General features: G+C 35.2%; 1 protein-coding gene across 1 annotated transcript in view; it reads left to right on the forward strand.

Annotated features, from left to right (window-relative positions):
- Positions 1 to 7,917, forward strand: part of LOC131053071 (uncharacterized) — a 91,837-nt gene extending 83,920 nt beyond the window's left edge. Inside the window, exon 2 of the mRNA XM_059210535.1 lies at positions 7,520 to 7,917. Coding sequence (XP_059066518.1) covers positions 7,520 to 7,917 — 398 coding nt within the window. The remainder of the gene's footprint in view (positions 1 to 7,519) is intronic.
- The last annotated feature ends 5,799 nt before the right edge of the window (positions 7,918 to 13,716 follow it).

Genomic DNA, 13,716 nt, shown 5'->3' on the forward strand with positions numbered 1-13,716 from the left:
ATCACCATCACCATCACCATCACCATCACCATCACCATCACCATCACCATCACCATCACCATCAATAGCAACAACATCATCATCATCAACTTCTTCTTCATGTACATTTCCATCAAGAACATCATCGACTAACTGTCGATCATGATCATCATCTATATCATCTTCTACTTCTTCGATATCTTCTTCTTCCATCACATTATACATTATCGACCTTCCTCTTGGATCATGTCTAACAACAAATGACCAACCTGGTTTATGTGGAACCTCCAAGTAAAATACCTTCTCACATTGACTTGGAAGAACATAGGGCTCATCCCCAACTTGTTCAAATGACCTTGTATTAACCATTGTAAATCCATTATCATGTTCGATAACAGTTCTATCAGGATCATTTTTATTTAGTCGTAGCCTATACCATTTGACGACGAACAAAATTAATTTGAAGGAATTAAAGTCACACTGAAGTATATCATCCAAAATGCCATAGTATTGATTTTGAGACTCTTGAGGATGTATGTTGTTTCTAGATGAAATATTGGTCACCTCAAAGACTGTAGTTATCCCAGAATCACAAGTTTTCTTCATGTCATCCAATTGTTTGATGCAAAATTTATGACCATTGTAGCACATAGCCTTGTGGTGTTTGACCTACAATATGTCTAACATATTAAAATTATTGCATCATGAGTTGATAAACATACGGGTGATTAATAAAATTATACATACCTATTGATCTCTTAAACCATATGCTAAATCAATTTCCTTTGTGTAACATTGGAATCTCCATTATGATGAGCTTCTTTAACCAATGAAGCGACACCATCCCATGTTAATGTGCGACCAGAATATTGACATCGTTCAATCCACACCATCATCCAATCAAGATTGTTTGCAATATATAAATGTAGCGCATCCCACTCCCGACCAACTGTACAAATAATTAATAGACCACTTACAACTGATTTATTTAGAAGATGAAGAATTAATTTACTACAACAACATCTTATAATTACCTCTCACTTTCTTCAATCTACCTTTCCCCATCAAGTGCCCCCCTTCAAATTTATTAATGGGGTTGGGATCCCAAATGCGATCTACGTGGATTTTTGCTGCAAACTTAGGAAGATATTCAGTAATGTACACCATAGTTTGGTATACCATATATCTCTCCACCATAGAACCCTTAGGATGTGCTCTTTGTCGAACCAAAGCCTTCAAAAATTTCAAGTGCCTCTCAACCATCCACATTGACCTAGTGTGTATAGGTCCACACAATTCAATCTCCTCAACTTGGTGTATGAGGTAGTGTTCTTGTGCATTGAAAAAAGTTGAAGGTCGACACTTTTGCATTTCACACATTAGATGAGGGATTTTTCTCTTCCAATATTTTATATCTTCCTTGTGGATTTCTTTAGATGACAACCACCTAAAAGAGATTGAAGACACAAAAATATATGAATGAGACTTTACAAAATAATATACAATATATTGCATAACAAGTAAAACAAATGGCAAATATAATATCTATACAACAAATTGAACAAACATCACTACTTACCTCATGTATTTTCCAAGATCATATATGACTTGCTTGATATTATTGTCGACCTGGGAGAGATAGAGGTAGAACATACATTTTTTAATTATAAAATGATCTTTTCATTGTATTCTAACATAATACAATGAAAAGTACATGCGCATTATACAAATATATAGTAAATACACAAGAACACGAATTACCTTAATGAAGGTATGCCAGTCATGCGTTTTCATCCCTGGCCCAAATTCACTCTTCTTTGATATGAGATTGTTTATGTTCGCAACAAATCCTGTGGGAAATCGAATTTTTCGTATGACTTCTTTTATAGAATTGCTTTGTTGCTCCGTTAATAACCAAGGAAGGGCACTTATATTAATCTGATCTCCATTGCTATTTGATTGAATGACATTTTTTATTGCATGATTGGATTCCACAATGTCACTACAAATTTTGACAATTTTTTCTTTGTCACGCCTTCCATCCAATATTTTCCATAATGTCTCTGTTATATTCTTTCCAATATGCATTGTATCAAACAAATGCACAATTTATAGCTGCTCGTAGTTAGGCAACCTACTGAATTATCTGGGATAACTTTTTAGTCCCTTTGGAAGGTGGCCATCCATGCCTTGACGACCTTCAGTATCATCAATTACATCATCAGTAAACAAAACACGATAGAAAAATTCAAATTCCAAAAATAAACCATTAGATGGAATGACATTACCTTGATGATTAGTTCTATTATATTCCAACTTCCATAAGTGAGGATTCATTCTTCATGGCTTTGATGTAGTCTCTTCTTTCCCATTGAAAAGATGTTTTTCAGTATTCCGGTACTTATGATTTTTGTGAAGGAAGTGCCTATACTCATCAAACACTTGCTTTCCTAAACTTTTTGAATGACGAGATTTCATCTTTGGACCACAAACTGGACATGCAAATTTTTCCTTTGTTTGAAGACCTACAAGATATTGTATAATTCTATTAAATCTGTTAATTTTTATAATTATAATTATCATGCGCAACTTGAACACTATAACGTACCACAAAAATATGTTAGCCTTGGGGCATCATGTATTGTCCATACAAGTATTGCATGGAATTGAAATTGTCTTTGTCCTATTGGTCTAGAGATGTCATACATGGTCACACCATTCCATAACTCCAGCAACTTGTCAATAAGAGGCTCAATATATACATTCATATCTTTAACTTGGTACTTGCCTAGTGGAATGAACAAAAACATTACATAATTATTATGACCATTTTACTGCAATATTTATAATTAAATGTAGATGACTATTAAATGATAAAATACCTCGAACAATCATTGCCAACATTATGTGCTCCCTCTTTATTGACATCCATGGAGGAATATTATTGTTGATAACAAAAATAGGCCACACCGAGTAAACAGATCTCAACTCTCCAAATGGATTGACACTGTCCGCTACCAATGAAAGCCCGAGATTACGAGGTTCTTCTTTTAAGTGTGGCCACTTTTCCTCTATGTCCATAAATGCTGAACCATCTGTAGGCATTCGAATAATGTCATCTCAACTTCTATTGCATGCATGGTAATCCATAAATTGTCCCAAGCTAGTGCACCTGATTAATCATTGCATACGTGGAATAATGGGAATATAACGAAGAACCTTGCGAGGCACCTTTTTTGTTATTTGATCTGTTCGATAGCTACTGATATGACATTCAGGGTATTCTGTTCCAAATTCATGTTGTTTATGATATATAATATGATCATTGGGACAAGCATCTATTGTTTGATACTCCATTCCAATATCTTTCATAATGGTAGATAATTCTTGGTATGAGCGAGGTAGAATATTTGATGGTGGTAAGAAAAACTCACCTATCAATCTACAACAAAAAAAAAAGTTTGAGGTGTTAATATAAATAATATTAATGGTACATGATTCACCATTTATTAACTGTAATGACATGTATGACACACCTTAATATACGTGAGATTTTTATGTTGGATAAACCATTCATAACCTTCAAGTTCAACAACAACAATACAATAGAGAGAAGAGTTGTTTGGGAGCCTTTGTAAAGGGGCTCATATGCCTTCTCAAGAAGAGGTAAATCATGAACATCAAGGTCATCCTGATCATCATGATCAACTGTGCCAGTAATAAATGTGTCATGGATCAATGTATTTGTACCATCATCTTCAATTGTGTTTTCTGGTGCATGATCATCATCTTCCATGGGATCATTATCTTCAGCTTCCATATTCACACCTCCATGTTCCTCCACTTCGAATACCATGTTCTTTGGGTTGTGTTGGTCCATATCATGTGCCCTGGGGTTCTCAACCTATATAAAAATGATCAACATAAATAAACCATGATCATGATCTCATTATCAAGTGATTTCTTATGTATATAAATTGTTAAAATGGTATAATGAACAACTTACCAGTGGATGATAATCATGTCCCCCTTCAATGTGACCATGCTGCCTACAATGTTTCTTAGTTGTTTTGATTAGAAGTCCTCTAGTCTTTAAGCCCTTACAAATTTTGCAGGGACAATAACATTTCCCATCACCTTTTCTTTTCAAGTTAGACCATAATCTAGCAATTGTCTCCTTATTTTGTTCTTCACTGATATTATCTGACATGGTCTTTCTTCACAGGCAAAAAAATCAGGCTATGGAAACTTCAGTGCAAAAGCTTCACAAAAATTGCAAAGAATTCACATATTCTAAATCGTGATCTGATGATGTGAACAACTCATATGCAACTATATGGCATGCAAAGAATTTATTTTAACATACACTTATTCATCCACATTGCAGGGATAACAATACAAGGCTCACATATTGGTCTAAGAGGATGCCATGGTCTCACAAAGTGACCAAGAACCATATGAAATGATGGTCTTGAATCCACACACAACTAGGGAGGATCCATACGATTATGTATGAATTCCCCCTTCTTTGTTTAATGGGGTTGGCCTCCAAGACATAGCCATCAATAGTCACTAAGAAAGTACAAGTGGATCATAGCTACCCATTCAACAAACACTTACCCCTATCCTCAAATTTTCCCAATGTTTGATTTCTTATATACACTCATCCAAGGTTATCTACGTTGATCTTGGTGAGGAATCACATCACAACAAAGAAGGCAACATTTAAAAATAGCAAGAGTTTCACTAAACTACCAAAGATCATAAATATTGAAAGAAAGAAAAAATAGTACCAATAATAAGTCAAATAAATGTGTTCAATTCCAATAGAAAATCAAACATAGCCACAATAACTACACAATAGAGAAAACTCACATTAGTTATTAGACTAATTCAAACAAGATAAAATAAAATTGTTGGCCCATGCAACAAAGATGAGAGATCATCAATAATTGAAGGAAACTTCACAATCCTTAAAAGTGCACATTACATAACTATACGACTAGAAATTGTGGCTAAATAGAGTGAAGATTCATCACGACTCCAATAATAGTCCCTCATGTGTGCATTTGTGGCATGAACACAAAAACTCCCACATGGCATGGTCATGTACCTAATGGAGAAGACATGCCTAGGCTACATGCCCAAAAAACATGACTATAATAATAGTCCCTCATGCATGCATTTGTGGCCTACACACTACAAAACCTAACATATCATGGCAATACACCTCATAGAGAAGACACACCTAGGGCCACATTGCACATAGCAATGCACCTCACAAAGAAGAGATGCATAGGGCACATGCCACATAGCAATGTGTCTTATGGAAAAATGTGCATGCATGTCACACACCAAAGCTATATGTATACATCATGAGGCACATTCGTATGTCATCAAACACAATCTATTGTATCTAACATGAGTTCCTCTCTACATGTCTGTAAATCTTCCAACACTAATCACCACTAAGAAGGAATAATATAAAATGCATCTTCAAATATTTGTGTGTGTGTGTGGAATTGTGTCTTTGAACCCAAATCGCTACCATCAACAACATGTAACCATCACCTACACTATATCAAAACATAAGTATGGTGTGACATCATATCTATTTGCACAATGTCAAAACACATGCAAACATGAAAATCATCATAGCATGACAAAAATCAATCTCCACCTGTTGGAACAAGGATATAAATAAGATAATAGGGTAAGAGGAAACCCGTACCAAGAACCACATACCAACTATCGGCAATGCCATCAAGATAAATGTAGGATAGGATACCACTATGAGCCATCCAATGGTCCATTATATGAGGAGAACTAGGGGATACTATCTTTGAAAGGTGTGGTCAATAGAGATAATCTCTACTAATGCCACAATATGTCACCATAGCTTCTTGAGTTTTCCATTCTTCTACTTAACACCACATTTATTAAGTTCCTCAACAACGAGGTTGGTTCTCAATAGGATGCACAAACATGTAAACACACAAGCATGGTTTCATCATACTTGTAAAACAATACAAATTCATTTTTGTAGTTAATTACTTAGTGTAAAAATAACTCCATTACATAACATAGGGCAATAATCACCATAAGTTTTCAAATAAACTGCCCAAACATCAATTGGAGTTACCCTTTCTAAGGTACAAACATAATTTATTTATAACTTCAAAATTAAAATAATCACAATACATCATAATAAGTTCAATAGTGCATGGAAATAGACAACATGATCCATAATTAAACCCATAAATTACCCTAATTGGATATGCTAATAAAATGGTGTCTCAAATAATAGAGATTATGTTGGACCTATAATAGAGATCTGGACTTTGTTTCATCATACACAAGCATTGTTTCATCATACTTGTATCCAAATACACCATCCATAGATAGGTACTCAATACTAGAATATCATGGGTACCCTTTTAGCTGAATTTACCCTATATTTAGGTGAATCTACCCTTGTATCATTCCTTGATCTAGTATGTCATTCCACCAATCAATAATTTTTCCATATTCTTGGGAGAATACAATATCCCTTAGGTGAATATGCCATATCCTTAAATGAGTCCTCCTTGTCATCATCCTAAGTCCTCTTTTTGTTAAGTCTTATCCCTTCATCTTTAGGAAAATGCACCTATCCTTATGTGAATGTACTTTCTCTTAGATGAATCTATTTCACATAAATCATTTATCTTATCCATCTTTCTTACGCAAATGGTGAATTTTTCCTATCCTTAGATGACTACACTCCCATTTAGGTGAATCTATCTAGTTTTAGTCTCCTTCCATTATTTTGTCCAAATTTGTATCCTCTAGTTTACATGAATCTACTTGTTCTTAGGAAAATCAACCCTATCATTCAAAGGAAAATTCACCTTGTCATCATCCTTAATCATCTACCTTTCAAGTGTATAGTCCATCCATCCTTGGGAGAATCTAACATATTATTGAGTTCAAATCCTCATGAAATACAGTCATGTTTATCTCAATGATGGCTCCAAGTGCATCTACTTATTGCTTGATCTTCATGGTGATGGGATTCACTTTTATGAATATGATGGGGTGTTCAACAGAATAGCATGTGGTGGGGGACGATAGAGGATGGGATCCTACCTCAAATTTCAAAGGATGGGCTTCCCGCAAGATCTTCCATGTTGGAGGTAATCTTTGTAATATTGCCCTTCCCTTTTTATAAATTTGTTCAGAAATTTTAGTAAGCCCTTTGATTAGGTTTTATAGGTTATATATGTATGGATGCTATTGGTTCTTTCATATCTATTTAAATCCAATATGTAGATATTAGATTGGATCTTTCACCATGCCCTACGCCATGGTGAGTGCCTGCTTTTAGATCTTGTCAATCTCTTTTGAGTAGCTCTTTTAATTGACTTATGGTAGTCAAAATTGGGTTTGTGGAGAACTTAAAGAATAGATCTTTCTTCTAATGAAAATTTTAGGTTAGATAAAGTTTGGCCTTTGTGCCCAGAAAAATGATGGCAAACAACTACATTTTGACATTTGATAGGGTTTGCTTATGCTTCCTCTCAACAAAGCGTATTGGAGCTGAAGAGCCGAGAAGAGTTTGAGAATTGTGATGTGAGCAATCCAATAAAGCTATATGATGGAGGGCTTGATGCAGTCCCACTCATTGAAATGGGTGATAGATATTTTACCAGTGGAAATGCAGAAGGCCGTCAACATGGAATGAAAGTGCACATTAATGTTTTATCTGATGGACTCGACAATGGCCAATCTGACAATTTCGATGTAGTTTCAGATGGGCTTGACAATGTGGCCAAAGATTTGGGTTTAGATTTATTATCAAATGGAATGAAGCATTATATTGTTGCTTCTGCTAGTGATGATTCGATGGAGGAGGGGGCAATAAAGGAGGTAATTTCTGAAGAGCCCACATCATCATGAAGGCAATTATTTGATTGCCCTCCATCAATTCTCATAAAACTCACACTCTCCATTTGTGGCATTGTTATCACCATGCTTATCTATGCCATGCTTTAGCTTATCAACTCTTTGTTGGATTAAGAACATATATATATGTATCTTGTACAATGTTTGCCAGCATCCTCCCTGCATGTGGCAAAATAGGAGCTTTGGAACAAGGTATGGACATCCATCAAAGCATAATCAAAGGGGGTTTTTTGTCAGAAATTCGTTGCAAATACTCCAATAACAAAAATAAAAAAATGGGGTAGCATACACACGACATGTGAACTATATGATGGAATACCTCAAAGAGATGTGATTTCATGGGATTTTAAGATCGCAGGATATGCACAAAATGGATTAATTAAAAAAAAAACCAGTTGCCCTTGATTGCGAAAAAAAGTTAGTTGCCCTAAATTGAAAAACAAAGAGTTCCTTTGATTGCAAAAAAAACCTTACCTTGCTTGTGCAGAGATCCCTTCGACGGGGGGGGGTAGGGAGGCAAGACAGTCACCGCTTGCTTCGGCCGGTTTGCTTTCAAAATGAAAATGCATTGTGTTTTTTTAAAAAATAAAATGCTTAAGGTCGTCGGAATTCTGACAAACACGGGCATTTAAAAAAAAAAAAATCAAATTTTCACACAATGCTCCTTGTCCGTCGGAAACCTCCATCGGAATTTGACCCCAAATGTATTAGTGGGATGAATACCCACAAGCTACTTTTTGAACTCTTTAGAAGTTTTCTCTATTAGGAGCCTTGTCCGGTTAAAGACATTACAATATGTTCTGCTAGGAACCGATCCTGTTAGGGATCACCCAGTTAAGGGATGGCTATAATACCCGGTTAAGGGTTAAACCCGGTTAGGGTTACCTTGTTAGAGGATTTCAAGAACTCAATAGCTAAAGGATTTCCAGAGCTCTATAGCTTCCCAGAACTCAATAACTTCAAGTTACCCTATTAAAGGATTTGTATCAAGCCGGTTAAGGCTACCCTGTTAAGGGATTTCACAACTGTTGAAGTGGTTAAAGATCAACAGGAATTACAATGATCTGATAACAACACTCAATGTTAATGCAGATCCATTTTGGCTCCTCTTCACCTTCTACACATTCACTTGGCAGGTATCTCTTCTTTCTTTTGGTCTGGTAAGAATCATGTATCACTTCCCTTAGATACACACATACAACTTTTGCCAACAACTTTAGAAAGAAACACAACATCGACTTTATAGGAAACAAACAGGTTGGTAGCAAAAACCCTAAACCTGTTAGGTTAAGCAATTCAAATGGTTCAATCCTGACCGTTGAATCATACTGCATTAAATGCAACAATCTTGAATCTATCTTGAGACATTCTCCATCGTCCATTATCCACTGATTTCATGGCGGCTGATAACCCATCATGCGTTATCACTATTTAACAAACTTCGCACATTCCCAAGGTAGATAGGGATAGTCTTCTTCATGCAAGATCCTTCACGTGCATAGGGCTTATGTGGCAACACAATCTTTTCTCCATTATACTGCTAACTCGTCACACAAAGATCACTGATTGAGTCACACAGGCTTGAGGTACTCCAACCGGAAATCCTGAAGTGGAAACTACCTACCAACCAGTAGTCATATAATGCTTCCATGTACCGATTCCCATAACTACATGCCGGTTCACCTTGAACAAATATACCGCTTCACTTTGGCATTTATACAAGTTCACACATATGCTGGTTCTCTCTTCCCACATATCACATATTGACATCAATGACAACATACAATATCATTATGTCCTTATACTGGTTCACATAATGCAAACAATGAGAATAGTTGATATTGTCATTGATGGCAACAAACTAGCAATCATCTGGCAACCAACTGGAAATCATCTGGCAACCAATTGGCAGATACCGACACCAGCAATAGATTTCTACATACATTGACAGACACTTCACTGACATCTGCAACAATGTATACTAGCACTCAGGCCGACATGGAATAAACTTTTGTTTATTGTTTTGTAATGTAATTACCTTTTGTAAGCCGACATGATACACTGTAAAAGACTCATATATGTATGAGATCTTATAGGTCATTTTCATGATAGAGAGAAAGTAGATGGATGAGAAGCGTAAGGCAATTTTGTATATTGTATTAGATTTTGATAATCCATTTTGTGGTTAGTGTGACTCCTATTTTGTGATTGAGCAATGAGCTCTAGGTTGTTGGCCTCCCTGCATGTGCAGGCCCCTTATTGTAAGTAGTATTTATTCATTGGCCAGTGAGTAAATATTGTGGGCCACAAATCCCACCGAGGTTTTTTGCACACCGGGTTTCCTTGTTAAATATCTTGTGTTATGGTGTGTTCTCTATGTTGTCTTTGTTATTCTAATTTCTTGCATTAATTCTTATTTACTGGTACACTATTTTGGGATGCAAAGTTATTAATAAGTTTAAATATTCTGCTAACCGGTTAGACATTGATTCACCCCCCTCTCAGTGTCTTTGGGACTGCCATTGAATCTAACAATTGGTATCAGAGCCTAGTCCTCTATTTTCAAAAGCCTAACAACTTGAGGAAGATTCTGACACTAGTATAGATGGAGAACTTAAGAAAACAATTGGAAGGAGCTCTTGAAGATTTTGATGGAGAGAAATTGAAGAATATCAAACTTGAAGATGATCTAAGGATTGCACAAGAATTCATAAAAGGACTTCAGGAGAATTTTGCTATAGCACAAAATAAAAGAAAAGAACTTCATGAGAAGATGCAGAATGATGATGATGAAAAAGAAACTCTTAGAGACATTGAAAACAAGTTGAGACAAGAAAATAGTAATATGAAGAATGAAATGCAAGATATGACTATGAGGTAATGTAAAGATATTGAAGACAAGAAGAATAATGAAGAAGACTTGACTAGGAGACTTAATGATGCTAGAAATGAAAATCTAAGACTTAGTCATGAAAATGATATGTTGAAGACATATCTGATTCACATGCAACATGATAAAATTGAGCTTATGAGACAAGTTGGAATTCTGAAAAATGAGTTGGGTACTACAAATAAGAACAAAGACAAATTCAAGAAAAGTTCAGAGGAACTTGATGACATGTTGAAGAGTCAAAAGCCTAATGGAGATACTAATGGACTTGGATTTGAAGTTGGAGAAAGTTCCAGTACTGCAAACAATCAAGATCAGAATAAACCAGTAAGACAACCTAATGCTTACAAAGTTAATGGGAAATGTTTCAATTGCAACAAATATGGTCATAAAGCAAATAAATGTCGATTTACAAATAATCAGAATATGAACTCACCCACTGGTCAATGTTCCAAATGCAACAAAGTTGCTCATAATTTAGAAAACTGCAGAATGAATGTGAAATGCTATGTTTGTGGAAGATTTGGACATTTATCTAATCAATGCAGATCACAAACCAGTCAAGGATATGGAAAGGCTATTCAGAGAAATAATGTGACTTGTTATGCTTGTAACAAGATTAGACATATTGCTAAATTCTGTAGAAGCAAGAATGCACCGGCAAATAATATGAGATCTAGCTTAAAGGGAAATGAGAAGGTAGAAGAAGTAAAGCAAGAGTTTTCAAAACAATGGATTAAGAAAAGAGATCAGAGAACTGATGAAACTATATCTTCACCGGTAGAATAGAGTAATGCTCCACCGATAGGAGATTCTTCATTTAACTGAGGAATAATCCCTTGGGGGTATGGTAGCGAATTGAAAAACATGCATTCTACCCTTGGTTGATGGTGAGAAGATACATTTCTTCTTTTCCGATAGGTGTGTTAAGTTTACACTTAACCGACGAGCATTTAATGATGTTTTAGTGAAATTTTTGGCTATAAAGCACCAAGAAACCCTCATTTCAAACTCACCAAGCATTCAAACTTTCTGTAAGCAGGAAATCAAGAAAAGGCATTCAAGGCGAATCTGAGAAGTGTTTTTAAAGCATTAAGCAAACATCAAGATAAGAGGTATTTTTCATAATGGCTGCTTCATCTTCAATTCCTAAATTTATTTTGAACCCTACCATTGTGGAGAATGTGAAATGCCCTAGGCCCATATTCAAAATAATTCTTGAGATTGCAAAGCAAGATGACTCTGTCAGATCTTTTTCAAAAAAAACCTAGGGGTGTAGCATTTGCAGAAGACCCTAGGATTTACATACATTGCAATATAGAAGACCTAGGATATGAGGAGTTAATGAAAATGTTTAATAATGCCATTTGTGATGAACATGGAATTGTTAAACCCGAACAAAAGATTGTGGAAACTTTAGGTTTTGTGGATATACTAAATATCTCTCAATTTCCAGAGGAAGTGGTAAGGTTTGTATTAAGTAGAGCACATGAAGAATTATTATGGTTGGATTCTGTTTGTAAGATAACCTGACAAGCAATTAGGGAAGTTACAGGTTTATGCTCAATCAGTAGCAAACCTGATAAGACAAAGAAGATTCTGAACAAAATGGTGACAAGCCTAACTAGAGCAACATCTGACAATACATCACTTAGAGTGAATGACATTAAGGACATTAATGGGTATGTGCAAGATCATGGGGCAATTAGGGAAGTTACAGGTTTATGCTCAATCAGTAGCAAACCTGATAAGACAAAGAAGATTCTGAACAAAATGGTGACAAGCCTAACTAGAGCAACATCTGACAATACATCACTTAGAGTGAATGACATTAAGGACATTAATGGGTATGTGCAAGATCATGGGGGGCCAAAAAGTGGCAATGGAGAAAAAAATGTGTTTTCAACCTTTCCAAACACGCCAAAATCCACTTTGACTTTTTGTTTGGGTTGGACGAAATTTGAATTTGGTTTGGTAATACCAAACCAAATCGGATATCCAATTTGTGATGTCACTATTGTGATATCACACTTTTCGAATCGGATATCCGATTTTTTCAACATAAAAAATTTAGTTTAGTAAAATGGGCATAACTTTTGCGTTTCTTATCGAAAATTTGATTATTTATAGGCATTGGAAAGGTAATTCATAGACCTATAAAATGGATGAGGTATTTTTATGATATTATAGAAAAAAAATTAATTATAATCATTTGAAGTTAGTCCTTCAATTTTAAAACTTTAAATACTCACAAATTTTGCATACAAAGTCTCATTTTTTTTCCTATCACCTACTTTATCTATCACTTGTATATCTATACTTATATAATATATTTTATATATCTCTTTCTTCTCTACTTATGTCACTTATTTTCTCATTCCATGTAGATAAATAAATTCCCAAGTTACATGCATCTCTGTATATATCTCCATCTTTCTATTCATATCTCTCACTCTCCCACTCCATCATTGTCACTCCTTATTTCTATATTTCTCTCTAATAATATCTCTTCTCTCTATTTATCTCCCTCCTTTACCTTATCCTACATATACTTATATATTACTTGTCTCTATTACCTCCTTTCTCTCCCTATCTTGTCCCCTCTCTCTCTATATCCCTATAGATCTATCTTCATGTATATTTATATCTCATTATCTCTAAACCTCACTTATTGACTCCATCTCTCCCTCCATTTGTCTTACTCTCTCTATCACATTCTATCTATATCTATCTCTATCTCCATCTTCACATCTCCATCTCTTTCCCTATCAATCTCTCTCTTTATATGTTCCTCTATCTCTTTATATATTCCTCTATACATGATTAATCTACTTCTCTATCTCTTCCTCTATCGCCCTCTTGAATTATCTTTCCCTTTCTCTACTTTTATCTCTTTATTTACT

The sequence above is a fragment of the Cryptomeria japonica genome, chromosome 8 (genome assembly GCF_030272615.1).
Source record: "Cryptomeria japonica chromosome 8, Sugi_1.0, whole genome shotgun sequence".
Classification (NCBI taxonomy): Eukaryota; Viridiplantae; Streptophyta; class Pinopsida; order Cupressales; family Cupressaceae; genus Cryptomeria; species Cryptomeria japonica.